This window comes from Moschus berezovskii, chromosome 7, assembly GCF_049115385.1.
Source record: "Moschus berezovskii isolate FMDL1 chromosome 7, NW_MosBer_1.0, whole genome shotgun sequence".
Taxonomy (NCBI): domain Eukaryota; kingdom Metazoa; phylum Chordata; class Mammalia; order Artiodactyla; family Moschidae; genus Moschus; species Moschus berezovskii.
In genome coordinates, this window is record NC_142466.1 from 112,811,741 (window position 1) to 112,839,388 (window position 27,648).

The following is a 27,648-nucleotide window of genomic DNA, read 5'->3' on the forward strand; positions in this document are numbered from 1 at the left end:
GACCCCGGCGAAGGACTCCACCAGACTCTCCTCCATCCCTCTTCTTTGCTCCCTTTTTAAGTCGTTCACTGTTTCAAGCTTTATTCAAACTTAGGAAATGCTGGATGCCATGATTGTGCCTCCCCAACTTTGAGTGATGAGAGTTTTATAGAAAACCAATGAGGTGTAGGATCAGCTCAACCTGGCTTCTGATTCTAGGGTCATCAATTACCAACTCTGTCCCTCCAAGCAAGCCGGTTCTCCTTGCCTCTACCCAATCTATAGAACAGGAGTGACAGCATTCCTCTGGCAGGTGATTGTCAAGGATGAGACAGTTGATCCACAGATGTAGTTTTCCTTCTGCTATCAACTAAAAACTTCTTAAAGAAGTGCTTCTTTCTGTCCGTGGAGTTTTAGCAACTGAGGGATCCAATGAGGAAATATTGAGTTCTGTGTTGTTATTTTTAAAGAAACACTCTTTAGGACTACAGAAATCTAAGCAGAGAGAGCCTTTGAGAGTCTCTTGGTCTTATTTCACGTAAGATTTGGCTGTGATGAAATAAATTCCCTAAACCCCTCGATCCCTATCTGTTAGAAAGTGATTCTGATATTTGGATTCAAAATCCACTACAGTCTTATTGTGAACCAAGTATTTCTCCATTCAGTTCAGCCACTCAGTCGTGTCCAACTCTTTGCGACCCTATGGACTGCAGCACACCAGGCCTCCCTGTCCATCACCAACCCCCGGAGCTTGCTCAAACTCATGTCCATGGAGCCGGTGATGCCATCCAACCATCTCATCCTCTGTGTCCCCTTCTCCTCTGGCCTTCAATCTTTCACAGTGTCTAGAGCATCCTTTTCAGCAGGGAGCCGAGGCTGAGATGAAGAGTTCAACCACTACCCTCAAGTCATCTGTAGTATCCTTGGAGGACAGGGAACCCTGACACAGGTACTTCTAAGAAGGAAAGAGAAACTTGGGCAAACCACTGTGGTATATGCAGGCATGTGGAGTTATTCTTAGAGACACATACATTGATGGGGAAGAGTGTGTTGGCCTGTGCAGCAGACACGCACGGGTTACCAGGAAGGTACTTCGTGGAGCAGAGAAGGCTCTCGCTTGCCAGTCGACTCCTGTCTTGCAGCCCAAGAACAAGCCAGGCTTTGTGGTTTGGGGCGGCTTCCACTGGCTCTCTGCGGAGAGCAGACACGGCCGGGCCAGTTCACACCACAACCCCTCCTGCAAGATCCCCAGGCCTTTGTCTTTCCTGCATCTCTCAGCCCACCCCTCTCCCATCTTGCTGTCTGTATTCTCTGCATCGTCCCTCCTCCTCATCCCTTCAGGACCAGACCCCTTGCCTCCTTCCTTGCTTTCTACTTAGGCTCCCTCAAGACGCAACTCCATCCTTGTCTTTCATTTTCTCTTCTTTTTGTTTTTTTAAATTATTTTTGTTCTTTTAAGTGGGGGCACCGGTGTTTAGCCAGCATGGTCTTTGCTGTATAATTTAGTTTCATGTCCTGTACCCAAGAAACATGTCAAATATGTAAACAGCGTTTGCTCTCCGAGACCGTAATACGCTTAGGAAGCAGCTGCCGGTCGAGCTTGCTGAACCCACGGCTTCGGCGGTGTTGGATTCTGTCCCCAAAACCACATGCTCATTTCTCCAAGTCTGGAAGTAAACTTTCTCAAGCCAGGCCCGAAGGATGGGGGTCTGAGGAGATTGGATGTTGGTTGTGCACAGCATTTTGCTTCTGGGGGGTGTGTGTGTTCATTTGTTTGTTTTGCAACCCCCTGCCTGCCACTCTCCACCCCAACATCCTTACTTTTAAAAATTAACCTAGGCGGTCTATAGAAGCTGCATGCTCAGTCTCTCAGTCGTGTCTCACTTTTGCGACCCCATGGACTGTAGCCTGCTAGGTTCCTCTGTCCATGAAATTTTTCAGGCAAGAATACTGGAGTGGATTAGTGGGTTGCCATTTCCTTCTCCAGGGGATCTTCCCGAAGCAGGGATCAAATGTGTGTCTCTTGCACCTCCTGCACTGGCACAAGGGTCCTTTACCACCGTGCCACCTGGGAAGCCTGTTATCTATAGAATCATACCAAAAAGATCTTTCTGTCCCCTTCATCATTCCAGACACAGATTTTTTTTAAACTCACCGAATTCTTTGGCCAGATTCATGTACCAGGATATATTTGTAGCGTGTTCATTTTTCAGGGAGAAATGGACTCAGAGAACCATGTGACAGGTACCCAAGGTGAGGGGCAAGCTTCTGTGCCAGGGTGGTCCAGCAAAGTCTTCCCTGGGGGGCTCCTGCCCGCCCTGAGACCTTTCCCAAACTGGACCCATACATCCAGCTGGTGGAAGGGGATGCTTGCCTGAAGCCTGCATTTGTCTCCATCTTGGGAAAGAGACATGAGTTTGGGAGAGATGTGGCCTGCTGTCAGGATACTGCTCTCAGGAATGGTGGCTACTGCCAGGGTGATGCCCAGGTCTGCAACACAGCTGCCTGGGGCAAGGGGTCTGGGAAGAGAAAAGCAATGCCGAGCCATGCAGGAAGGAGAGAAACTGACACGCACTGGGGAGCTGTGGTCAGTTTATGTGCCAGAGAAAGTGGAACTGGGTCAGGGTGGAGAGCCAGCCTCCAGGTCCGTTCTCTGGTAGGACTTCTGGTGACAGTGGAGGTGTTCTATCCTGGCACTACTGCCCCTCGCCACCTATTGTACTGAGCCCTGGAGATGTGGCTCAGGGCACTAAGGAACTAAACTAATGCATTTAAAATTAAATAGCCACAGGCAGACGCTGTGCCCGCCCCCCCATTGGAGCTGTTCTAATCTAGCACACCCTTGTGCTGCCACCTATCGTGAGACCCAGAGCGGCCGTAGTCTCTCTCTACCTCAGTCTTCCCATCTGTAAAACAGGGAGATGAACTGGCAATTGGGAGTATTCTAGAAAATGTCACACAAAGAACACGTGGAACATTGCTTGGCTTGTAATAACTGCTGTCTACACAGATTCACTTTGGTTATGGCATTAAATCCTTATATTCTAGGAAAAACTGTGTTCCCATTTCACAGATGGGGAAGCAAAAGAACCCTTCCTCCAAGTGGTGGAACAGGAGTGAAGCCAGTGCTTTCAGGCTCCACAGCCCACGTGCTTTCCAGTGGACACACTACTTCTCCCAAAAAAAATTTTTTTTTTTGGAGTAACACTTCTTTTGTTCCCAAAGTGAAATATGACATACTTATTTTTTTGTAATACATCATCTTAAATCATTACGTAAGCACGTATCTTTATTGGAGGATTTTTCCTTTTGTAGTACCTTTTCCGTAGTTCACAATAAATATTGGTCTCAGGGATCTCTCGCTTGTGAAAGATCTATATTTATTTATATTTATACGCGTGTTCCCCATGGCGTATAAAATCCCAGTCTTAGCAGGTAAGTCCTTCCACAGTGTTTCCCTCAGCTTTTCCTCACAGCCTGTTGTCTAACAGGTTTATTAGACATGAACCTTCCAGACAGAATGGACCCATTTGCAATCCCCAGACAGACTTTGGAGTTTCCATGTCTCTACATGGAAACATCATCCTTCATTCATCCACCTTGAAAAAAAAATGATTTATTTATTTTTGACTGTGCTGGGTCTCCGTTGCTCTGCACAGGCTTTCTCTAGGTGAGCAGGGCTACTCTTCATTGTGGTATTCAGGCTTCTCATTGTACTGTCTGCCCTTGTTATGGAAAATGGGCTCCAGAGTGGGCAGGCTCAGTACTTGCAGCGTGTAGGCTCGGTACTTACAGCACCCCAGCCCTAGAGCGTGGGCTTCAGTAGTTGTGGCTCAAAATAGTGATTCACAGCACAGCAGCTTCGTGGCATGTGGGATCTTCCCGGCCCCTGGAATGGAACCTTGGTCTCCCGCCTGGGCAGGCGATTCTTAACCACTGGACCACCAGGGAAGTCCTCTCATTTAAAGCTTAACTATCTTTCAGGGTCTGCTTCAACCAGCTCCTCTTTCACGTGGCCTCTTTTGACCATTCCAGTCCATGTGGAGCCCTCACTCTCTGATACTCTCTGAATCATCCATGGCCCAGCATAAGTGGCCTTTTATCAGTACTTTGCATCTGCCTTTGTCTATGACTTTCCATACCACGTGTCCCATGAACTGCCAAGTAGCTGGGCTCCATCTTACACCTTGAGGTATGCCAGGTCTAGAACAGAGTTTGCCACCTGGAAAGCACTGAGTTTCACAGTGTTATAACACATTTATAGCCGCCAACCCCTCTAAGAGATAATGACTAACTTCCACTGGTTGCAGAGGACTAAGCTGAGACTCACAATGGTTACTTGATAATAAAAATGAGGAGCAGATGCAAAGGAATGACTAAATAATAATAAGTGACAGTAATGCCAAGGGCATAATAGTAATAACGATAGCTAACGGTGATAGCAGCACCAATGGTCTGGCTTTCCGCGTGATTACTCCATGTCAGACCTCTGTTTTCAGCACATTTACACCCGCCAGCCCCTTAGGGAAGTAGGGACTAATTTTCACTGGTTTACAGAGGACTAAGTTGGGACTCACAAAGGTTAAGTATTAATAACTTACCCAAGTTTCTACAACCAGCTAGGGGTGAGGCAGGGAAATCTAGAATTCATGCCCAGGACTGTCTTCTTCTAGAACCAGGAGGAAAGAAGTGGGAACGGACAGTGGAGGGGAATGTTAATTGTGTTTCTGGCTTGCAGGGCTGTGTGTCAGCACTTGCATGTGGAAGGGATCTTTGAACCCTGGAACAACCCTCCAAAGTAGATCTCGTCATTTGATTTTTCAGTGGAGGAACTGAAGCATCTTAGAGCATTCAGGCATGATGTCAGTGAACTCTGGCCTGCATCTCTTGGGTGTGTGTGACTTCCACTGCTCATGGAGAGTTCAGGCAAGTGGCAGATGTAGGATTGTTGAGAAGGTCATATTGTGGATCCCAGATCGTGCTGGGAAGGTTCCTATGGACCGTGTCTCAGAACAGCTGCTTCAACACCCTGCTCTTTTGCAGATGTGTGCCGCCTCGGCCAAGGGCCCCCTGGGGGAGAGCACCACTGCAGATGGCCTCTGTCCCCCAGAGGGCTCTGCAGCTGGGGTGGTGGACATGGGAGTCAGCAATGTCCGTTGGACATTTGATGGGCAAAGCCCCCAATTTGCATGTCACTGTCCCTCCTGCTGAAATCTGGAGAGGAAGGCCAGAGAAAGATGCCACCCTCGTCCTTCAGACTGTGAGCCCTTCTTTGGGCCGGAAGGTCAGCAGGCCGCTGATAAAAGCACATGCCAGCCCTGTCCTCGGGTCCTTGTGTGCATCAGAGCATGGCATCCTTCAGAGCCTCTTCCTTGGAGAAATCAAACTGGAGCAGCCCTGCCACAAGGGCTGCGGCTCTTCAAAAGCAAAGAGGAGAGGCACGCACTTGGTGCTTTCTAGCACTTCCTCCCTGGGTGACTGGAGGGGATCAGAAAACCCTGAGGTCTGTGGCGAAGGGCTGAACCCAAGACAAGGCGCTCTGCGTGACCTGGGCACTGAGCGGGGCTCCCTGCAGGCAGTGTGACTCGTCCTTCATCCTGGTGACAGCTTGGGACACACACATCTTGGAAAGTAGACGATGAAGAAGGGGGAGGGAGTAAACAACACCAAAACACCCTGGAAACTCCTAGTTTTATGAACTTGAGAAAGTCTTGTTCTTTTAACGCACAGCTGTTTTTAAGTGAAAAATCACTCCCTTGACCTTTCTAGAATAGGCCAGTGTGGTCAAGACTGCCATTAACCACTGCTCAACTATGCTTAACCGAGGGTTTCAGTGACCGGGCACCACGTTTGGACACGGTCACCGTTTCCCTGATTAACCCGTGCACATCTCAGAGATCCCAGAGTAGGCGAAGGAGCAGTCTGGAGGCTTCCTCAGACAGCCTGTGTGAGTCCGAGTAGCTCTGAGCTGTGTTGGAGATTTCCACGTTCAGTGCTTTGCTCCTCAGTTGGCCGTGTCTCCCAGTTCCACTCCCGAGCCTATAGACAGGGCACTTGAGAGTACAGTTCACTGGATCTGTGTTCTCCGTCTTTGGTGTCTGATTTTCTGACAGGCATTTCGGGGTACTGGATTTAGAGCAGATGGCATTGCTTGGCCCTATTACTAGAATTAACAATATCCTGGTATTCTGGTCTAGAACTGGAAGTGTTTCCATACGGAAAGTCCTGTTTTAAAGCTGACAGTGCCCCCAAACTCTGAAATACATGTCGGATTCATGTTGCTTCAGGATTCATATTGGAGGCTGGCAATGCCTCTGAATTTTCACCTCACGCTGCCAGTATCTTGGGTTTCGATCCCGATTTGACTGCACATTCCAGTTGAAGATAACAGCACCCTCTTTGTCTCTTCCAGAGTCTAGGCTGCTTATATCCTGACCTAGAATTCATGAAATGTCATTCATTGCTTTCAGTACAAAATTTTTTTTTAAAGAGATTTGGAAACACATAAATTTAGCAATGTGATTTTTAAAAATTACTAATGTCCTCAGAATTGTGTTTGCAGCAAAATTCTACATCTCGAACTTTATCCTTCATGCTTCTGCTATTGACATCATCTGGGAAACTGGGTTTGTCATGGCTCAGCTGTGGCCCAGTTTTTCTCCTTCTCTCGCCTTTTTTTTTCCTCCAGCCCTTGCTCTCCAGCCTCTTGATATTAAGATTCATCATTTCAGGCCTGGCACTCGGGCGTGGATTGTCTGGGAACTTCTTTTTCCAAGCTCCTCTCAGCCTGCCCAAACCTTGAGCAAAGAGCCCACCACGTTGTTGGATGGGTGCTTGCTGGCATCATCGTTTACCCTCCATACCCCCCTCCACCCGGGTCTGGGACCTCTTTCAGGGAAGGGATTTTATCTTTATGGCCTTTTTCCCCTTCTCTGGGATGCATTTTCCTTCGACATCATGAGATAAGGATCCTAACTCATAGTAAGTGTCATGTCAGTGTATATTGAATAAGTGTGTGAATGAATGAACAAGAGAGAAACATAAGAAGGACGTGAGCTTCGGCCAGAGCAAAACTGAGTGTTCCAAAAGAAAACTGAGATCTCTGGGAGCCCCCCCAAGCCTCGTCCCTCACCCCTCAAGAATTTTAAGAAGGTCCCACAACCCACTCTTCTAACTCTGTCAGCATCTTAACTGCCGGAGGAGACGCATGTACCGTGAAGTCACCCACGGACCATCTGGCTGGGGATCCCGTGTCCCTCCTCGGCTTCAGGAGATTACGTAAACTGGACGGCAGCCTCCAGATGTTAGCAGTTTCTGCTCATTTTTTTCCCCTCCCTTTCCAACAACAATAATAATAATTAAAACAAACATGGGCCTCATCCTCTACCCGCACCCCTGAAATTACAAACAGGTGGGTCCAGATGCCCTTCCCATCCCAAAGCCTAGTGTCTGAGCCGAGTCCCGAGCCTCAGGAAGGCCTGTCCTGCCGCAAGCCAGCCAACCAGGCCGGCTGCCCTGTGGCTCTGGCCCCAGGCCCCAGAGCAGGCCCAAGGCCATGTCATGAGAAGGGCCTCTGCTGGACTTTCCCTCTCTCTGGCTCCCACCCCTGAAGCCTTGGCCTCCAACTTAAATGGATGTATTTTGGAGGACTAGGTGGCTTAAGAGATTAGTAATGAGATCCCAAGTCTTTCAGTGCCGGGTCAGGAGTTCAGAGGCAGGCCTGGGTGACTGGTGAATGGCGTAATTACGGAGCCGGGAGTGGGCCTGCGGAGGGCCCCCGTGAAATGAGCCCAGCCCGGTGTCTAAAGGGACAAGTTGTCAGCCGCACAAAAGCCGACCGCCACATCCGACACTAATCACTCTCCCTTGTTAGAGGATTTACTAGCTGGAGGAGCCCGAGCCCCCTGCCCAGCGCCTCCTTGAAAAGGGTGGGTAGGTTCCGGTGCTGAGCACGCCTGAGGCCTGGCTCTGCTGTCCGGGAGATGGGAGATGGTGCTGACCCCGAGGGTCGCTGTGGCGAGAACCCCCATGTTGTACAAAGTCAGTGGCTGCCCCGTGTCCTTTTGTTATGAGCACTCCCACTGCCATGGTGATCGTTTCTTCCTCCCCCTTGGCCTCAGTTTTCCCGCCTGAAAACGGGTAATAGGACTCTTCCTTTCACAGTGACACGAGGATGGAGTTGATGGCGGTGAAAGCAGGAGAATGCTCACCATCACTGCCATCACCATCGCCTTTCTGCAGATCACCATTTATCCTGGGTGGGTCTCGGTTTCCTCATCTGTATCAAAGGAGGCAGATTTGTCGTACTGCTGGCGGGAATCAGACCCGGACTTCACAGTCCTGATGGATGTGGCTAAGGGATGCCATCGGTCCCCTTTGAAACTCAGGCCCCCTACCTGGAGAACAGGTGAGGATGGCAATTCCTGCCTTACGTAGGAAGGAGAGGATCTGTGCTTAGTTGTTGGTTTAGATGTTGGCAAAGAAAGTGTGCTTTGTCTTTGCCATTTATCATGGACACCTTCTGAGGCCCCTTGCATAAACACTTTTCCCTTAGAAGAAGGTTGGGGCATCCAATTTCTGTCCCTTAGAAGTCCTGAGTGTCTGTCTGTAAAATTAGGCCATTGAGTGAGTGGTTCCCAAGAATCAATTCTGTGACTCCGAACCATTTCTTTTCTAAGAAAGTTGGTTTCCTCACCTGTCAAAATGTCAGGATGCTGTGTGACAGTGGTGTTTTAAGTGACGTCTTTGCACTTTTCCCCTTGAGAACCTAGGTGTCTTTTCCAGGACCATTTGATCAGGCCTGGGTCTTGTGCCCCAAATCATAGGATTCCAGACACATGTGGGAGTTGTGGGCCAGGAGGATATTAGACCCCTAAGGAGTGTGATGGAGTAGGAAATGGCAACCCACTCCAGTACTCTTGCCTGGAAACTCCCATGGACAGAGGAACCTGGTGGGCTGCTGTCTATGTGGTCGCAGAGTCAGACATGCCTGAAGCGACTTGCAGCAGCAGCAAGGAGTGTGAAATGCCTAATTTGTTAGGGACAGACTCTGGGGGGCCACAAGGTAGTAGCCACCCTGGAGCTGAGCCCCAAGGCTGGAGGACATCTGATGCCAGGTTACCTTATCTCCTCCTGGTTGGGGAGGCCCTGAGGTCTGCCGAGAGGAGGAGGTAACGCTACACCCCAGGCACCTGCCCTGTACACAGGAAATGCTTCTTTGCTCAACTGTCCACAACAAATAACAAATCCCGAGACTGAAAGAAAAGCAATCCAGCCTTCCCCCTCCCCTTTCTGTCTTTTTAAGGCAGGCTTCAAAGGGGACGCTGTTCTGAGGGCCGGGGGAACGTGAGCACTGTTTCTAGTGGTCAGGAGAGAAAGCCTGGCTCCCCCCTTCTGTCTGCGTCTCTGCCTCTGTTCCTCTCTCTCTAGTCACAGCAGCAGCTTAGTCGCTCAGGCGTGTCTGACTCTTTGTGGCCGCGTGGACTCTTTCACTGCTAAGTGTGTAAAATGGAGACTGGAGGAGGAGATTGAAATGTGTTAACGGAAGTTGGATGAGGGGATTGAAAGTGTGTGTGTGTGTGTGTGTGTATCATGTAATGTTAACCTCATTTATGAATACCTTTGAAGATATTTTGTGTGTTCTATTCAGAGGGCCAGTTGGGAGGAAGGAGCACAGGAAGGCGATCAGGAGGGCCCGAGCAGTGAGTGGGGAATAGGGCCCAGGCAGGAGAGGGCCACAGTGTTCCACAGCCGCTGAAAGAGGCCCTGAGCCAGAGGCAGAGCACTTGGTGTCCATGTCACCTTCGTGGAGACTGGGCATGTGGAGCTCGTGTTGGACGCCTGATACATATTAAGGATCAATAACATCCCTGTGATTGGTGTCAGTTTATTCTTTATTCAACTAGCTTAGTGCTTACTTTAGGCTTTCTCCTGGTAGCTCAGTTGATAAAGAATCTGCCTGCAATGCAGGAGACCCGGGTTCAGTCCCTGAGTCGGGACGATGCCCTGGAGAAGGGCATGGCCACCCACTCCAGGATCCTTGCCTGGAAGATCCCACGGACAGAGGAGCCTGGCGGGCTACAGTCCACGGGGTCGCAAGAGTCATATACATCTCAGCGACTAAACGACCTGCGCTTATTAAAGAGGTAGCAAGTAAGGCCTCATGCTTGCCCTCAGTGAGCGAAAAGCCAAGTTCAGCGGCGGCAGATAGGCCCACCTCCTGGGCCAGTCCTGAGCCTGGGTGAGTCTGCAGTCAGGGAGGCAGCAGGCCTGGGCGAAGGATGTCTGTCCTGGGCAGGAGGTGGGGGAACGGCCACCCTGACCCCACATATGGGCCTCAACTGCTCTGCTGGCTCAAGGGCCATTGCGCTTCCTTGAGGTGTCAGTCTCAGCTTCTCACAGGGTGGTTTTAGGGAGTAAATGAAGCAGTGGAGTCAACCAGGCTCTGGAGTGCATTACACTAATGAGAGGGATGACTGTGAGTACCAGTTCTCATTGTCATCAGCTTGTTCATGGCACGTCAGAGCCGCATGAGCCTGGGTGGTAGCTGGGTGCAGCTGCCAGGCGTACTGGTGCTCCTGAACGGATGCTGGGTCTCTGGTGTCTTCCTGCATCCAGCGATCATCATCACCTCCCAGCGCTGGTCGAGGGCCCCGGAGACCCAGGCTTCTGGATCAGACGTTGTCAGCCCTGAACCGTGTCTGCAGCCTTGGAAAAGCCACGTCATCTCAACAAAGGCCACGTTCAAGGAGCCCTGCCCAGTGAGCTGCACTGGACACCAGTGAAAAGGAGAGATCAGTCAGGCGCGGGCGGTGTCCTCGAAGCTCACGCCTGGGGGCAGAGGGACGAGAAACCAGCACAACGTGTTACACAAAGGCTGTGACGGAGCGTCCTCGGCTCGTCCAGCCACAGGGTGGGGGGAGGACGGACGTTAAGTCAGACCACTCGGCTTTGACCTCTAGGTCCCAGGGGAGCGGCCAGTGCCGTCCAAACTCAGAGCCCTTATCTCTGCAGGAGGGACACACACACAAAAAACGGTCACTCCTCAGGGTTATTGTGAGGGTCAGAGGAGATGATACACAGGGCAGCATCAGTCCTAGGGGGCCATCCTTAAGAGCTGGTGCCCTGTCCCTCCCCAACAGGAGCTCTGAGGAGGGAGCAGCATGTTCTCGAAGGAACAGCCAAGCCAGCTTTATAAACGCAGCTTTATTTCATGTTGGCGACTCTATGTCCGGTCTCCCAAGGCCCCTTACAGCCTGCAGTCTTCAGAGCAAGGACCCCTGCCCACCTCTTCAGCCTTGCAGTTCTTGGGGAAATGGCTTGGCATGGGGCCTGTAAACCTGAGGTTAACGTGTGGCCCAAGTAGAAATATTCTGAACCACTGCCTGGGGAGAGTGTGTGTGTGAGTGTGTGTGTGTGTGCGCGCGCGTGCGCATGAGTGCTTGTTGTGCATACACTTCTGCGCTTACGTGTACTGTTATCGTCAGCATGCTCCCCTCCCCCTCCCTATTCCTTTTCCTCTCTTTTTCCGTGAGCCCCTTTCCCAGATCCCTCTGGATTGAAAGAGGAAACTGGAGAAGATGGGCTCGAGGTTTGATGAGCACTTCCTCTGTCCTGTGACTGACAAAAGGGCATGTAAATCTGTAAAAGTGAAATTCAGGAGAAACCTCCCGGCATCTCCCTTGTGCAGGGAAAATGCTAGAACGCCCACTCCCCGCTTCCCTCTCCATCCCCGCCTTTGTGTACATCGTGTGTGGGTGGAAGATAAACTGGATTTAAAAACCCTTTGAAAGCAAGACATCGTTAACTCCTCTAATTGAAAGCAGTCTTCTGCAAGGGAGGAGGTTTGGAGGCGGGTGCTGGGTGTCGTGGCTGGCAGTGCCTGGTATGGACGAAAGTCCCCAAGTCCTAGGGCCACAGAGGCCTCTGCTTCTGTCAGTCGAGAGCCAGCCCAGAGGACTGTGCAGCGTTCTTTCAAGGATGTCTCTCTGTTCCCCACTGGGCTCTGTCCCCCACCTGTCTGTCAGGCATGATGGCTGGAATCAGATCTCTGAGGACTTTCCCAGCTCAAACATCCGACGATCTCAAAGCTCTGGGAGAAGAACTTCAGCTCTTTTGCAGCACACACAAAAAGAAAAGAAAAATAACACAAAACAGAAAACATGTTGCTGGAATGACTGCAGTAAAATTGTAGGTTACTTCTCCAGTTGCCTTAGACAGAAACGCTGGCTGTGATAAGAGTTAGCTTTTGGCCTCAGCGTATCAGAGACATGGGATCCCTGAGCCAACTCAGACCTACAGGAGCGTCACATTTCACTGCAGAGTCGATACTTTTGCTGGAAGGAACTGGACATCAAAAGGTGGCAGAATGTAAGAACAGAAAAGCCCTTTAGGGTTCCATCTTACTCCATCCTTCTACAAGCGGAAACGATGAATGTCAGAGAAAGTCAGCAACTGCGTTGGTTCTAAGAGGCAGGTCCTGGATCCTGGCAGCCCGGGGCTCTTTTAACCACTCAGCCCCTTCCCAGAACAGGCCTGGAAGGGCCTACTTTTGTCTGCTGAACCATTCAGCAGACCAGGAGAAACAGCCAGAAAAAAAACCCAAGTCCATTCTCTATAACAGCCCTGAGCCATTATGTAGACAAGCTCTCTTCAAATTATAACTACTGTTAAGAGCGGGGGCTGAGTTTGTGCCTGGAATTGAGTTTTGGTTTTACTAACTAGTCAGGTGGCCTTCAGTGAACTTTGTTGTCGTTCAGTCGCTAAATCGTGTCCGACTCTTTGCAGCCCCATGGACTGCAGCACACCAGGCTTCCCTGTCCCTCACTAGCCCAGAGTTTGGTCGACTTCATGTCAGTGAATTACTGGGCTTCAATTTCCTTATAGAGAAAATGGGTATAATAATAGCACCTGTCTGCTTTCATACGTACAGAGTCCTGAAAGCAGTGCCCAGCAGACAGCAGGCACTTGGTATACCCTGCTGGCATTATCGGTGTTCACTGGGTGCCTCTTGTGCCCTGTCTGCTGGGCAATTTGCTGGGATTTATTTGCAGGTAAATGAAACATGGTTCTCACCTTGGAAGCCTTCAGAGTTTAAAGGGATAAGACTGAGCTCTAAACAACTATAATCCAAGCTGACAAGTGCTGTAACGGAGGCATATATAAAGAACGATATGGACACATAAGAGGGATTGATTAATTCTGCCTGGGGGGGTGAGCAAAGGCTTTCAGAGGAAGTGTGATATTTGAGACTGGCTTTGAAGTGTGTGTAGTGTTTCACGAAATGGGCCATCGTGGAGTGCCATGGAGGGGAGCGGGGGTGGGGCAGGGGGAAGAAAACTGGCCACAAGCATCGCGCTGGTGGAGTCTGTGGCACGTGCGGGGAGGGTGGTTTGGGGGAAGGGAGCACCCGCGTGCGCCTGCGTGGATGGGGCGCCGCTGGCTGTGCACCTGGGGGCATGGCCGGACCAGCTCCCCAAGGCCCTGGTAAGCTGTGTCCAGGGAAGTTTCCATCCTGTGGTCCAGGGGCAGCCGCGGATGGGGTAAGAACCAGGGCGATATGATGCATTCTTCATTGTGAAAGCGAATCAAGGGAACCTCTGGAGCCGGGATGGAGCAGTGGTAATGAATCTGTCTGCCAGTGCAGGAGGTGCAGGTTTGATCCCTGGGTCGGGAAGATCCCCTGGAGTAGAAAATGACAACCCGCTCCAGTTTGCTTGCCTAGAGAACCCCATGGACAGAGGAGTCTGGCAGGCTACAGTCCATAGGGTCGCAAAGAGGAGGACAAGACAGAGTGCGCGTACACACACAAACACACACACACAGGAGCAGGCAGATGATGTGGGGTGACTGGAGATGAGGAGCGTGGTCCCAGTGCCTACTTCTCCATCAGAGGAAGCAGAGGTTTTAATCAAAACAGCAATTGTGCTGCCATGGGATTGAGTCCACAGAACCTGGACTCGGAGTCCAGCATCCTGCTGTTATACACAATTGGATGTGTAAGCTTGAAAGAGTAATTGAAAGCCTCCGTGCTGCCTTTCCTCATCAGAAAAATGGGATAATTCCAGCCTCCCTGAATAAATGAGAGGATTAAATGATACTGTGCCCGTGAGACCTTGGGGGATAGTGTTCTTAAGCTGCTGGGGCACCACTGCACTTCACAGATGGGGAGACAGGATGGGGGAGGTGTCCAACTGATAAGTGGCAGACAGAACCGGCCCACATCCCCGGTGTCTCTCGGTTTCTATTTTTAAAGTGAGCACAGATATCTCTGAAGATGACAGAGAGTCGAGGCAGTGTGCTAAAGATGAGACTTTCCCCTTCAAGGTCAAGGGGAAAGGGGGCTGTTCACCCCCTGGTTCCTGCACTAAGATGAGGTTGAAAGGCAGTGACTTGCCCAGCTTCCATCAGATCAGAAACAGAGCTGCACTTCCTGCAGAAGCAAGTGACGTGGACACTGGGATTTCTGCTGTGAATCCTTGGGCACGGGGAGAAATCTCACCAGGGATGGTTCTGCGTAAAGGGGGGAGGCTTGAGAGGGCGTCGAACACAGGGGAGGACAGGGCATCCGTTCTGTGGCCAGAAAGTCATTGTTTTCCTATTGGGTTTGCCACTTACTTGCTGTGATGTATTGTGCAACACACCTGCCCTCCCTCGACCACCAAAAAAGAAACGCTTCCAGTTGATAACCTACTTAAGTCCTGCTAACTCTAAAGCTCTACAATGTGGAAGCTTATGAGTGTTGCTGCTTAGAGGAAAGAGTAGAAGAAAGCACAGCTAGACATCTTCCCCTGGCTGTTGGGAAGAATCTCCCCAAAGGTAAGCTGGGTTGTTTATGAATGGAAGAGAGCCTCCCATCTGCGAAGTAATCAAGAAGATGAAGGGTAATTCCTCCTCTTACCCTGAAAAGACTCAAGTGAAGATGCTTGCCAGCCCAACCACATCTGCTCTTTGCATGACAACATCATATGAATTTCTCTTCCCCCCCCTTCACTGGATCATATATTTATTACTGTATTCAGCCATTTATTAATTTATTGATTCATTCACTCAAGCATTTATTCAGTCATTTAATCATTTGTTAATTATTCATTCATACAGTGAATATCAATATCAATCATTCGAAATGATATTATCTATTTTATTTCAGTTTATTGTGATGAGAACACTTAAAAAGAAATCTACCCTCTTAAGTTTTTATGGGCAAAATACAATGATATTGACTATGTTGCTATTGTTTAGTCTCTAATTGTATCTGACTCCTTGTGACCTCATGGACTGTAGCCCGCTGGGCTCCTCTGTCCGTGGGATTTCCCAGGCAAGAATACTGGAGTGGGTTGCCATTTCCTTCTCCAGGGAATCTTCCTGACTCAGGGATCAGACCCACATCTCCTGCAAGTCTCCTGCACTGTGGGTGAATTCTTTACCACTGAGCTACCTAGGAAACCCCATTATTGATTATAGGTGTAGTGTTATACAGCAGATCTATTAAAATTTTAATCAACTTGCTTAACTGAGACTTCATTGTTAAGGTATACGTTGATTTATAAGCTTACACCAACTCCTTTGTCCCTTTCCCTGCTGCCCCTGGCAGCTCCCATTCCGCTCTGCAGTTCTGTGGGTTTGGCCGTGTTCGATACCTCATGTAAGTGGAGTCGTGCAGTGTCTGTCTTAGTGATGACCTCGGTGCACTTAGAGCAGCCTCGAGATTCCTCCGTGTAGTCAGATGTAGCAGCATTTCCTTCTTCTTTCAGGTTTAATACTGTTCTATTGTCTGTACCCACCACATTTAGTTTATCCATTTGTCTGTTGATGACATTTAGGTTGTTCTCACATCTTGGCTGTTGCAAATAATGCTGCCACGAACTTGGGAGTAAACAGTGCAGCGAGATCACTGTTGGCTAGAGGAGACCCTCTCCTTTCTCTCTAGAAGAGCCTAGAGACTGCGATGCTTCTAGAGCCTCCGTGATGTATCCCACAGACCAGTGAGTGATGTAAAGGAAGGGAGGAGAGTTCGTTCATACCAGTAGGACAGAGAGAGTCAAAAGGTTGCTGTGTTCACCTCCTGGACATCACTGGGGCTTGGTCATCTCTTGACCAAGGGGTCAAGGTCGAATCCTTGGCATCATCTGAAGGACTTGTGTCTAGAGACCGGGAGGGTGAGCAGAATGACTCTGCCTGGGATTGAAGAGAGGTGGAGATTGGGAAGGGAGAGGGGGTGAAGGAGGTTGGGGAGGTTGCTGAAGACGCTGGTTGAAGAGAGAGGAGTAAAGAGCAGCCTGGGCGGTGGTGGGAGAGCGTGAGTCCACACGGGGTGAGCAGCGGAAGCACCCCGCTCGCTCCCCGACAACATGTCCAGCGAAGTCCACACTGCTCAGCAAGACTTTGTGGAATTAGATTTGCCTTTTTAGAAGGTACAAAACATGGGTGGATGAAAGCAGAGCTCCTGCATAGAATCAGGTATCTTGGGGATCACACTTAGATATGTGACCCTACCTTTGCCCAAGGGCAAGGATTTTTTCCTCAGAGAGAGCCCGGTGTGCCATCCGCCTTCCATCAGTGGCTGCTAAATGAGCAAATTCACATAAGGTCTGTAAAAGCAGGGGGCTTATAAGTGTTCACCCCCCACACTTCCTCTGTAACCTTCCCCCACCTCCCCAGGAACATAGATGATTTTAACATCGGCTGGGGCTTCGGGCAAAGGTTCAGCTGCATTTGTTTGTTCCTCTCTGACCTGCTTTGACTGTCCATGGTCAGGATCACAGCCAGCCCGAAACAAGCACGACGCTAAATAGGAAACCAGGAGAATAAAATAACAGCAGTACATCCCTCTAAGCCCTGTCTGGTGCTGATAGAGTTGATGAGATAAGAGGAAATTGTGTTTAAGCAGTGAGAGGGCTCTGTTCATGTCGGAGACTTCTCTGACCCTGCATGCTGTAGATGCAGAGATAAGCCCCGGGCTCGGCACTCCAGAGATGCGCTCCACCACGCTCTGCTGGGGGACAGGCAGCTAAGAACACAAGGGGAAAGAATTCCAAAAGGATACATGTCGAATCGCTGGCCTGGATTTCAGATGCCAGAGATAGTTTATGCGAAGTCTCGCACTGTTGTAAAATGTAACCCAATCCCCTGGCGGATCTGCCTGAGCTCAGTCTCCGTTGTTTTTGAGAAAAATAAATAAACTTGAAAAAGTCTGCCAGCCCATGAAATTGGCTGTGTTTTACCCACAGCCTCCTCGGTATTAGGCTTCTAGGGATTTGAATAGCTGAAGTCATCACCTAATTTCTGGCCGATGAGATGGTTGATTCTTGGCACCTTTACTCTCCTTAAGAAGTTACCTGTGACATTCAGGAAACTAACACTGTATTCCCAGGACCCACTGACACCTTGGGGAAGGGGAAGGGGAACTTTGGCAACGAACAAGTTTCAGTCCTTTTCTGTTTTAAAGCAATGAAGCTCTCAAATGAAACAATACAAGGCGTCTTGATGTATAAAACAGATGGGTAGAGATGCTTGGTTGAAACAGGCGGAAGCTAAGCACATCTTCCCCCATCCTGATGCCCAGACTGACACCTCCAAGCAACCCTAGGAATCCATAGGTGACACCTTGGAAAACCATGACCTAATCCAACATTCAGATGTGAGAGATAACCAACGATGGGAGATAGCTAGTCCGCAATTCCACATCAAATGTTGAGGCAGTTGGAACCAGGACCAGGTATCTTAACCCAACTCACCACTGCAGGAACTCCCTGAGTGACGGTGTGATTCTCCAAAGTTGGTTAAGACACTTTTCTTCTTCTATTCGATATTTCAAGAATGAACTGAAGCTGTTAACTTTAAGGGAAACTGGGTGAAGCATATATGGAACTCTTGGTGTTTCTTCCTTTGCAAGTTTCCTGTAAATATAAAATTATTCAACCCAGCAAGTAAAGGAACAAGATAATTGCCCACCAACACAAACAAAAGAAGAAGATATAGGGACTCTACCTGATAAAGAATTTCAAATTTTGATGGTGAAAATGATTCAAAATCTTGAAAGCAAAATGGAGTTACAGATAAATAACCTGGAGAAAAGGATTGAGAAGATGGAAGAAAGATTTAATAAGGACTTAGAAGAAATAAAAAAGAGTCAATATACAATGAATAATGCAATAGATGAGATCAGAAACACTCTGGAGGGAACAAACAATAGAATAACAGAGGCAGAAGACAGGATTAGCGAACTAGAAGATAAAATTGTAGAAATAAATGAAACAGAGAGGAAAAAAGAAAAACGAATTAAAAGAAATGAGGACAATATTAGAGACCTCTGGGACAATGTTAAACGCTCCAACATTCGAATCATAGGAGTCCCAGAAGAAGAAGACAAAAAGAAAGACCATGAGAGAATACTTGAGGAGATAATAGTTGAAAACTTCCCTAAAATAGGGAAAGAAATAATCACCCAAGTCCAAGAAACCCAGAGAGTCCCCAACAGGATAAACCCAAGGCGAAATACTCCAAGACACATATTAATCAAATTAACAAAGATCAAACACAAAGAACAAATATTAAAAGCAGCAAGGGAAAAGCAGCAAATAACACATAAGGGGATTCCCATAAGGATAACAGCTGATCTTTCAACAGAAACTCTTCAGGCCAGAAGGGAGTGGCAAGACATACTTAAAGTGATGAAAGAAAATACCCTACAGCCCAGATTACTATACCCAGCAAGGATCTCATTCAAATATGAAGGAAAAATCAAAAGCTTTACAGACAAGCAAAAGCTGAGGGAATTCAGCATCACCAAACCAGCTCTCCAACAAATGCTAAAGGATCTTCTCTAGACAGGATACACAGAAAGAGTGTATAAACTTGAACCCAAAGTAATAAAGAAAATGGCTACGGGATCGTACTTATCAATAATTACCTTAAACGTAAATGGGTTGAAATTTTCAAAAAGGCTAGGAAACAATTCTCATAGCCATCAATAGTTCAGTGTTGAGTTCGTGAATAGTTTTTAAAGTTTGGGACAAACTGTAGTATTTGCTATTTGAAGTACTATTTGTAATTGGCATATTACGATGTAACATTGGTCTTCATTTCCAACTTAAAACGCCTAAAAATGCCTAACAGATTTTTAGATTTGTGAATTTTAGTTGAAATGTATTTTACGATGTTACTAAACCTGCAGAAATATTGAAATATTTCAGAGAACTTATTCACTGTACATTTAATTTATTTTATTTATAAAAGTTATGAACTGTAGAAAGTTTTACTTGTTGGGTCAAATGCTTGTTGCTTCAAATGCTTGTTGCATTTGAAGTGCTAGTTACAAGAAAATCAAATACCTTCAATGTATAAATGCTATTAAGTTTTTAAAGGACTCTGGAGTATAAGTAAGTTTGTTTAAAGAAATTTAGTCTATTCAACCTGAATCAGCTCTGTCAAACATTAATTAAAAGCCTCATTTTAAAAAAATAAATAAATAAATAAATAATAGTGGTGGAAGGGAGGGTTGGGAAGCTGGCTGGAGGTGGAGGTGGTGAAGTTTATAAATCTAATTAAAAATGAAGTTGCATTTCCATTTTCCAAATCCACCCATCCACCAGCGTACTGTGTCACTAGACATTATGTACGATTTTACTTTGCAACAGAAACCATTACATTTAAAAATTCATTACAGCAAGGTGAGTTAGACACATGATGGATGCAGCTTTAATTCTGCCATATATTATTACAGTTAAAATGTAAATGATGAAAAATATTTTGTGCTTATCAGCATTTATGTGGAAATGTGTTTTACAGTGATATATGATGTTATATTTCTATTATTGTGATAAAAAAAAAAGCAATACAAAAAGACGAAGTGTTTATTAAAACATGAAAAAAAAAAAAAGAAATAAATGGTTTTGCAGCACTGAAGAAATTATAGAAAGTAAATAAGCTAGATCAGACCTGTTTTATGTAGTAATTTTATAGTTTATTTTAATTATTTCAGTTGTAAAATATTGTTATACTGTTAATTAGTTCTGATTGTTCATATTAAACTATTGTAATGCAAAAAAATAAATAAATAAATAAAATTAAAACAAACAAAAAAAAATTATTCCAAAACAAAATGTTTATTTTAAAAGAAAGCATTGCAGCTTGCAATTGTGGATTACAGTGCGACCATGTTTTAGTTTGACTTTGATTAGTAAATTCGATGTGCAACTTTCCATGCTATTTTTAATTCTTCTACCCTCACCTGTATGACTCCCTGGGTATAGTCTAACTTTGTTTGATTTTAATAAATAGAATCCTAATGTACTTATCCACTTATCCCTCGTTCTTTATTTGTTCCATGCCGTGCTTTTGCAATCCCTCTGTGTTGTCATCTGTGAACTCACAAATAGGGCTTCTACTTTTCTTGGCCAGGGTCCATATTGAATCAGGCGTCAGACATTCTCAGGATCATCCCCACATTTCAATCTCATGCAGTCCTCTTAATATTCTTTTGCTTATGGAATCCTACCATGTGAATGTAGTGTCTTTACTCACCCCTTCTTCAACAGGGGAGCATGTAAACTCTCCCTGATATTTTTTTATTTATCTTTAATTGAAAGGTAATTGCTTTACAGGATTGTGTTTCTTTCTGCCAAACATCAACACGAATCAGCCATAGGTTTACCCATGTCCCTTCCCACCTGAGCATCCCTCCCGCCTCCCTGCCCACCTCTAGGTTGTTACAGAGCCCTGGTCTGAATCCCCTGAGTCACACAGCAAGTCCCTTTTGGCTGTCTGTCTTACCTATGGTAATGCATGTTTCCATGTACTATCTCCATTCCTCCCACCCTCTCCTTCCTCACGCCATCGCCGTGTCCATCAGTCTGTTCTCTGTGTCTCCACTGCTGCTCTGCATGTAGGTTCATCAGTACCATCTTTCTAGATTCCATATACATGCGTTGATATACGATATTTGTTTTTCTCTTTCTGACTTACTTCACTCTTTATAATTGGCTCTGGGTTCATCCACCTCATTAGGACTGACTCAAATGCGTCCCATTTTATGGCTGAGTAATATTCCATCGTATATATGTACCACATGGACATCTAGGTCGCTTCCATGTTCTAGCTATTGTAAATAGAGCTGCAGCGAACATTGGAGTGTGTGTGTCTTTCAATTTTGGTTTCCTCAGGGTATATGCCTAGTGGTGGGATTGCTGGGTCATATGATGGTTTTATTCCTAGTTTTTTAAGGACTCTCCATACTGTTCTCCATAGTGGCTGTATCAATTTACATTCCCACCAACAGTGTAAAAGTGTTCCCTTTTCTCCACACCTTTTCTTAATATTTATTGTTTGTAGGTTTTTGATGATGGCATATCCCTGATCTTTTGCTACTTTAGATATTGCCGGAATGGATAGTCTTGATCCTTGTATATATATATATTTTTTCCTTTCCTTTTTTTTTTGTTTTACATGTGTATGTTTGTGTAATTGACATTAGATTATCTCATTTTTCTTTTCATAGCTTATAAGACCTTAGAGTTCTCTAGTTAGCCTTACTTTTTGACGAGTCACCTGAGACCCACAGATCTGGAATGACAGGCCCAAATTCTCAGAGAATATTGAGAAAGAAGTCACAATAGAGATGCAAGGAAAAACACTAATTTGGGATGACCTTTTGCAAAGAGTCTGACGTATCTCGAGTATCATAGCCGCTCTTCCTTTTCCATCATGGTTCTTTTCTGGACTACAGCTGACAGTTACGTAGACATATGTGATTCCTTGATGAGTGCCTGCACGCGTTGTCACCCCAAGCTCCTCACCCTGCCTCCCTTGTCTGATGTCTTGTCCCAGAGTGTTTGACCAATTGCAGTTACTCAATAAATAGTATTGCAATGAATGATTGAACCAACGGGATGAAATGACATTGGGACAGGAAATTCCTCAGTTTGAAGAATTCTACTTGTCTATACATGCTTCGTGTTTCTTGGACTGTCATTTGATATTTCTGTCATTGGGAACGAGGGGCTGTGTGTGTGTGCAGATACGGGCTGTGTGTGTGTGGAGCCGGTGTTCTTCGGGGAGAACAGATGCTGACGCTGTTCCAGCCTGTGTCCTTAATCTGGCTCTGAGCACCACTTATAGATTTGTCCTGAAGGGACGCTTGGTATTCAGTGTCTGTGACAGATTCAGGCCCTGAGGCCTGCCTTTGCTGCCACTTTCCCCAAGTTCTGATTATACCAAGCAGCTCATCATCCGGGGCTTCTACTTTCCTCTGAGCCTTTACTTCTGTTCCTTCCATGGGCGATACCCTTCCGTCTGCAGCCACCCTATTTTTCCAGACCTGACTCAAGTGTCAACTCCTCTAGGACCTGTCCCCACAAGAACTTCTCTGACATCTCTACCACCCAAATGTGTTATCCCTCCTTTCCTGAATACCACTGAAGATTTTCTCATCCGCATTATTAGAGTGTGGGCTCCTGGAATAGACTCTTGTCTGTTCAACACTGTTTCTTCCAGAATAGGTGGATAGTGAGGTGTTGTCAAGTTGAATTTAATTCAACCTCCAAGACCCTCTAAGACGTTTGTTTCCCTTTATTTTTTTTTCCAGGTGTGTCGGACCAAGGTGATCGATCTCAGTGAAGGCATTTCTCAGCACGCCTGGTACCCATGCACCGTCAGCTACCCGTATTCCCAGCTGGCTCAGACCACTTTCTGGGTCCGGGTAAGTCAAAGCTTTGAGAGCCTCAGACTGTCCAGCAGAGGCCCCCAGGAAGCACTGTCTCCCTTGGCCCTTTCTCAGGATGGTTTTGTCTACCCGCTGAGTGTGTTAATGGCACGGACAGAGAACAAAACTGTTAGCAGCAGGGTGCTTCCTGGAATGGAATCCCTTAGTTGCTCGTGGGATGCCTTCAGTCAGTCTTGTTTCGGCCGAGAGTTTAGATATAATTTAGATGTCGTTCTTTTGAATTGCCTTGCCTTGAAGTCTTCACTGAGCCCTCCAGGGAGAAGGAACTGTCCTTTCCCTTCTAATCCTCCACGTGTGGTCATCTGTTGGATGGCACTTGTCATGCGCCGTGGTATTCTGTAGCTGGCCACGGGCCCTTCTGGTCCTCCACGTGTGGTCATCTGTTGGGTGGCACTCGTCATGCGCCGTGGTATTCTGTAGCTGTCCATGGGCCCGTCTTCCTGACTGTGGACTGCGATTGTTTCAAGTGTTGGAAGTGTGTGTTACTCACCTGCATTGACCTCCGCCATCTACAGAAATGCAAAGGCACGCCTTATTTACCTTTGCCTCCTTGATGCCTAGTCCAGAGGTTGGTCAGCAGGGAGCAGTGATGAATAATAAGCCTCGTTTCATGTGGGTTTAGTGTGTGCTGGGCCTCTTGGTATCTTCCCAGAGCCTCCCAGGCATCCTGTGGTGTATCTATTTACAGATCCGTGACTGAGAGGTGAAAGAATTTAGGCCCAGAGTGGCTCAGCCATTACTGGGCATCACACAGCTTGAAAAGAGCAGAGCCAAGATGGGAACAGTCTTTGACCTCAGAGGCTATGCTCTTTGCTCTGAGGTTTCGCTGCCTCCCTGTTCCCATTGTGGACCGTATAAGTAGTCCAGCTCCCGAAATGGAAGATTCTTCTCAAAACCCCTGCCCCATGCTGCCCCATTATGCAGCATGCCTAGCTGCATGGCTGAGCCTCCTGTTTTCTGTATTTCAGGCGTACTTTTCTCAACCAATGGTCGCTACAGCCGTCATCGTCCACCTGGTGACTGATGGGACCTACTATGGGGACCAGAAGCAGGAAACCATCAGCGTCCAGCTTCTTGATACCAATGAACAGAGCCACGATCTAGGTGAGCGTATGGCTTGCTCTTGCTACCTGCCTCCCCATCTGCCCGTGGGTGGTTTGTAAGGATCGGCTGAGAATGAGTTCTCGCCTCCTGTCGCCTCTTCTTGCTGCTCGGTTTACCGTCAGGTTGTCTTCAGATCAGGATGAGTGTGTGTGCATACGTTGAGAAGCCCGAATTGGATGGGTATGAGGGTAAGAGATTCAGGTCAAAGTCCTCTTCTCAGTAGGTCCCTTCTCCCGCAACGCCTTCACCCTCAGGCATCCCAGGAGATCTCAGAGGACCCAGGAAGGAGACTGAGTAAAGATGCTGTTCCATTATATGTATCATCACCTGAGACCCAGAGAGACAACGTCGAGAGGCCCGGGTCACATGGCCAGAGTCAGTCAGCAAGCAGGGAAGCCAGGTTTTCAGAATCATCGCCCCCTGCCCTTCACCCTGTAACGAGGGCCGTCCGTGATAGCAAATGAGCTCTCACTTGAGATGTTGTGACCGGTGCCGAGCACAAGACCCCACACTCAGAAAGCCCCACCATCCCCTCCCACACTACCCAGACACCCTGCCCAGTCTACTCTGGAATTCCAGGCCAGCAGAAGTCCTGGCTTCAAAGCTGTGCCCGTATGATTCCACAAGGAGCTTGTTTCAAAGCCCCATAGGAAGCAAGCTCGCCAGGGGTTACGTCAGGGTCAAGCCGCAGCTCAGGCAGTGGGGAGGGGTTTTGTTTTGTTTTTATGTTTACTTATTTGGTCAGTTTTCAAGGCAAGGGGGAAATGCATTAATAAGGAAGGGAAAGGAAACCCCTCTGGATTCATCCAGATTCCTGGGAAATGTCGCTAAGCGAGAAGCAAATATTTTCATAGCTGTCCTGGCATCGCAAAGGGCTCTGTGGAGAGGTTTTCAGAGGAATGGGAGAGACTTGGGCTCCAGCAGAGAGCCTTGGATCCTGCTATTTGGTACCCTAGTGTCTGTCTGTCCCTCCCCCTCGGCTCCCCTGTCCTGCATCCTCAGCACCCTGGCATTCCCGTGGAGGCTCCGCAGTTCTATGCCGGTGGGCCACAGATGTAGAGCTGCTAGACTGGGGGCCTCACGCCCAGCAGAGCAGGACTCCCGGCGCTTGGTCAGGATGACCTCACTTTGCAGAGGCAGACACTGAGCGTCAGGGGCTCGGTGGACTCACATGGTGAAGAAGCGAGTATCCGTTATCGGTGTCAGCCGCCCGATCGTCTCTGACCCTCTACAACCCATGGACTGTAACCCACAAGTCTGTCCTGTCCATGGGATTCCCCAGGCAAGAACACTGGAGTGGGTAGTCGTTCCCTTCTCCAGGGGATTTTCCCATCACAGGGATCAAACCCGGGTCTCCCGCATAGCAGGCAGACTCTGCCACTCGAGCTGTCAGGGAGGCCGACGAAGCCAAGGGCTGATGTCCATCAAACACCAAAGCTGGCTTTGGTGTTCCCAACTCCAGCCCACCCCATCATTCTCCTCCCTTTCCCTTCCTCCTTGCCCCACTCGCTCCCCACTTTTCAAAGCCTGGCGACTTCTAGAAAGAACTGAGACCTTCTGGGTGGAGCCGTTTGGATTCTCCTTGGACTCTGTATGGCACACTGCTCTGTGTCCCCCTGGAAAGCCACCTCCTGACACGTTTCTGCCTCTCCTCTCTGCCAAATGGATGCAGAGGTCCTTACCGCACAGGTCTGGTCCCAGGTTCCTAGCTTAAAAATGAGAGGAGGCTTTTTTTTACCCCAACAATGACCTATTTCTGTGATTTGTTTCCCTCATCTTGACGACTGCCTGAAAACTAGCAGCTCAGAGGGAGGGAAGTGAGTGCCAGCAAGGCTTGGCCCAGGGGTGGCCCTTTGAGGGGGAGGGAGGGGCCGTGGGCGCTAGGTGAAGGGAGAGCTTAGGGAGCGGCGAGGCGAGGGGATTGGAAAGATTTGGAGCCAAGAGAAAAAGGCAGACAAAGAAACTTTCAATCAAACTCAAAATCCCCACTGGCCACCCAATGGTGCTTTTGTGCAGTGACATGAAAGGGTCTGGGGGCTTCGGGAAGGGCCTGTTGGGGAGGGCGTGACTGGCCTTGAGTAATGAGCCTGGCCCCCCGGCCCTCTGTCTCCCCTGACAGGCCTCCACGTCCTGAGCTGCCGGAACAATCCCCTGATTATCCCTGTGGTCCATGACCTCAGCCAGCCCTTCTACCACAGCCAGGCGGTACGCGTGAGCTTCAGTTCACCCCTGGTCGCCATCTCGGGGGTGGCCCTCCGCTCCTTCGACAACTTTGACCCCGTCACCCTGAGCAGCTGCCAGAGAGGGGAGACCTACAGCTCTGCCGAGCAGAGGTAAGGCACCCAGGCCTGCGCGCCGGGGTGGACCCTGGAGCCGGGCAGCCATGGGTGTTGCAGGAAAATGTCTGTGTGTTTCTCCCTTCTCCATCGTCTGGCCTCTGGCCGGCTCTGCCTTGGGGCTTGGGAGGACCCCACGACTCTGAGTTCCGGGGGGTGCGGGAGGGCAGTAGAGACAAGGCTGTGGAAGGAGGACTCTTTCCCCTTGTCTGAGGTCCCAGCGCTGACGGCAACCTGCAGGGTGACCCTGGGAGCATCACTTTCCCTCTCTGAAGCTCAGCATCCTCATTTGAACGAAGTGAGGGGTGGTGGATTAGCTGTCTTCCTGCTCTGAAATACTGAACATTCTGCTTCCTAAGTAGCACAGGCAAGAGGCATAACCCTCCTGGGAGAGACCCCAGGGGTCCTGGTGGCTGTCTTTTAAGCACATGGCTCTGCAGTGCCTTTGATCTGTATCTGTTAATGTACCTAGTGTGGAGCTAGGAGAGGGCCATCCTTCCTGGACAAAATATGAGCTCTCGTGACACTCTGACCTGAGTTTGAATCTGCCCCTTCCTGACTTGTCCCCCTTCACTTTGGTGAGTCTCAGTTGTCTTCTTTGGAGTAATATCTTCCCGGTAGGGTGGTCGTGAGAATTAAACGGTGTGCCGCAGATGAAAGTGCTCCTGCGAACTCTCAGGCACTGTGCAAAGATAACGTGTTCATAGTGTTGATCACCACTTGCTAGTGTGATGCTGATGCTTCTCTGTGCAGAATTCCACATAAAGTTCTTAGACTTGAGCTGCAAGAAGCCTCGGAACTCATCTAGTATATCCGCACTGTCCAAACTTCCGTGTTACTCTCTGGGTTTTCAGAACAGGAAGGGTTGGTCCAGAGTCACACAGCATCTCTGACATTAAAGAGTTGGGGGTCTCAGTGGGCTCCCCCAGAGCAGGGCCCTCTGAAAGGCAGTTCAGCCCTGCCCTGTATACCTGGGAGCAGGAGAGAAAGGAGGAGTGGGGAGAGGGGACCCCAGCCTTTCCCACGCCCCTGCCACCAGAGGACACAAAAGGTGGTTGCAAAACCCACATTGTTTTGCAGCCACTGTCTCTAGCTTCTGTTGTGCAAAGTCTGTCGCAATCCTTCAGAGGCACAAGCGCTCCTTAAATATCATGCATTGTGTATTTCACCCTGCGAGGGCTTTTTCATCCCTGCCTCTCCAGACTATAAAAATAAGTTAATTCTCAGAACCCAGGGAAACAATGTCGACGGAAAATGCAAATCCATCAGACCCTCTCTGCAACGCTTTCCCATTCCTAACCAGCCACCAAGACCATCCCCAAGTTGACTGAGGCCAGCGCTGGCTTCTTTGAATCCTTCATGAGCAGTTCCCGTGTCCCAAGGAAACAGTAAGAAGTGTTTCACCTTGAAAACAAGCCCATCAGTAAGTGTGTACTGAGTCCTTTGACCTCTCATGGAAACACAGAACTGGGGCAGGACGTTGTCTTTTCTCTGGCTGGTGGTGGGATG

General features: G+C 48.4%; 1 protein-coding gene across 1 annotated transcript in view; it reads left to right on the forward strand.

Annotated features, from left to right (window-relative positions):
• The window catches only part of PAPPA (pappalysin 1), a 271,571-nt gene that overhangs the window by 166,394 nt on the left and 77,529 nt on the right, over nt 1–27,648 (forward strand). The window contains exons 11-13 of the mRNA XM_055427748.2: nt 22,562–22,675; nt 23,668–23,803; nt 25,923–26,136. Coding sequence (XP_055283723.1) covers nt 22,562–22,675; nt 23,668–23,803; nt 25,923–26,136 — 464 coding nt within the window. The remainder of the gene's footprint in view (nt 1–22,561; nt 22,676–23,667; nt 23,804–25,922; nt 26,137–27,648) is intronic.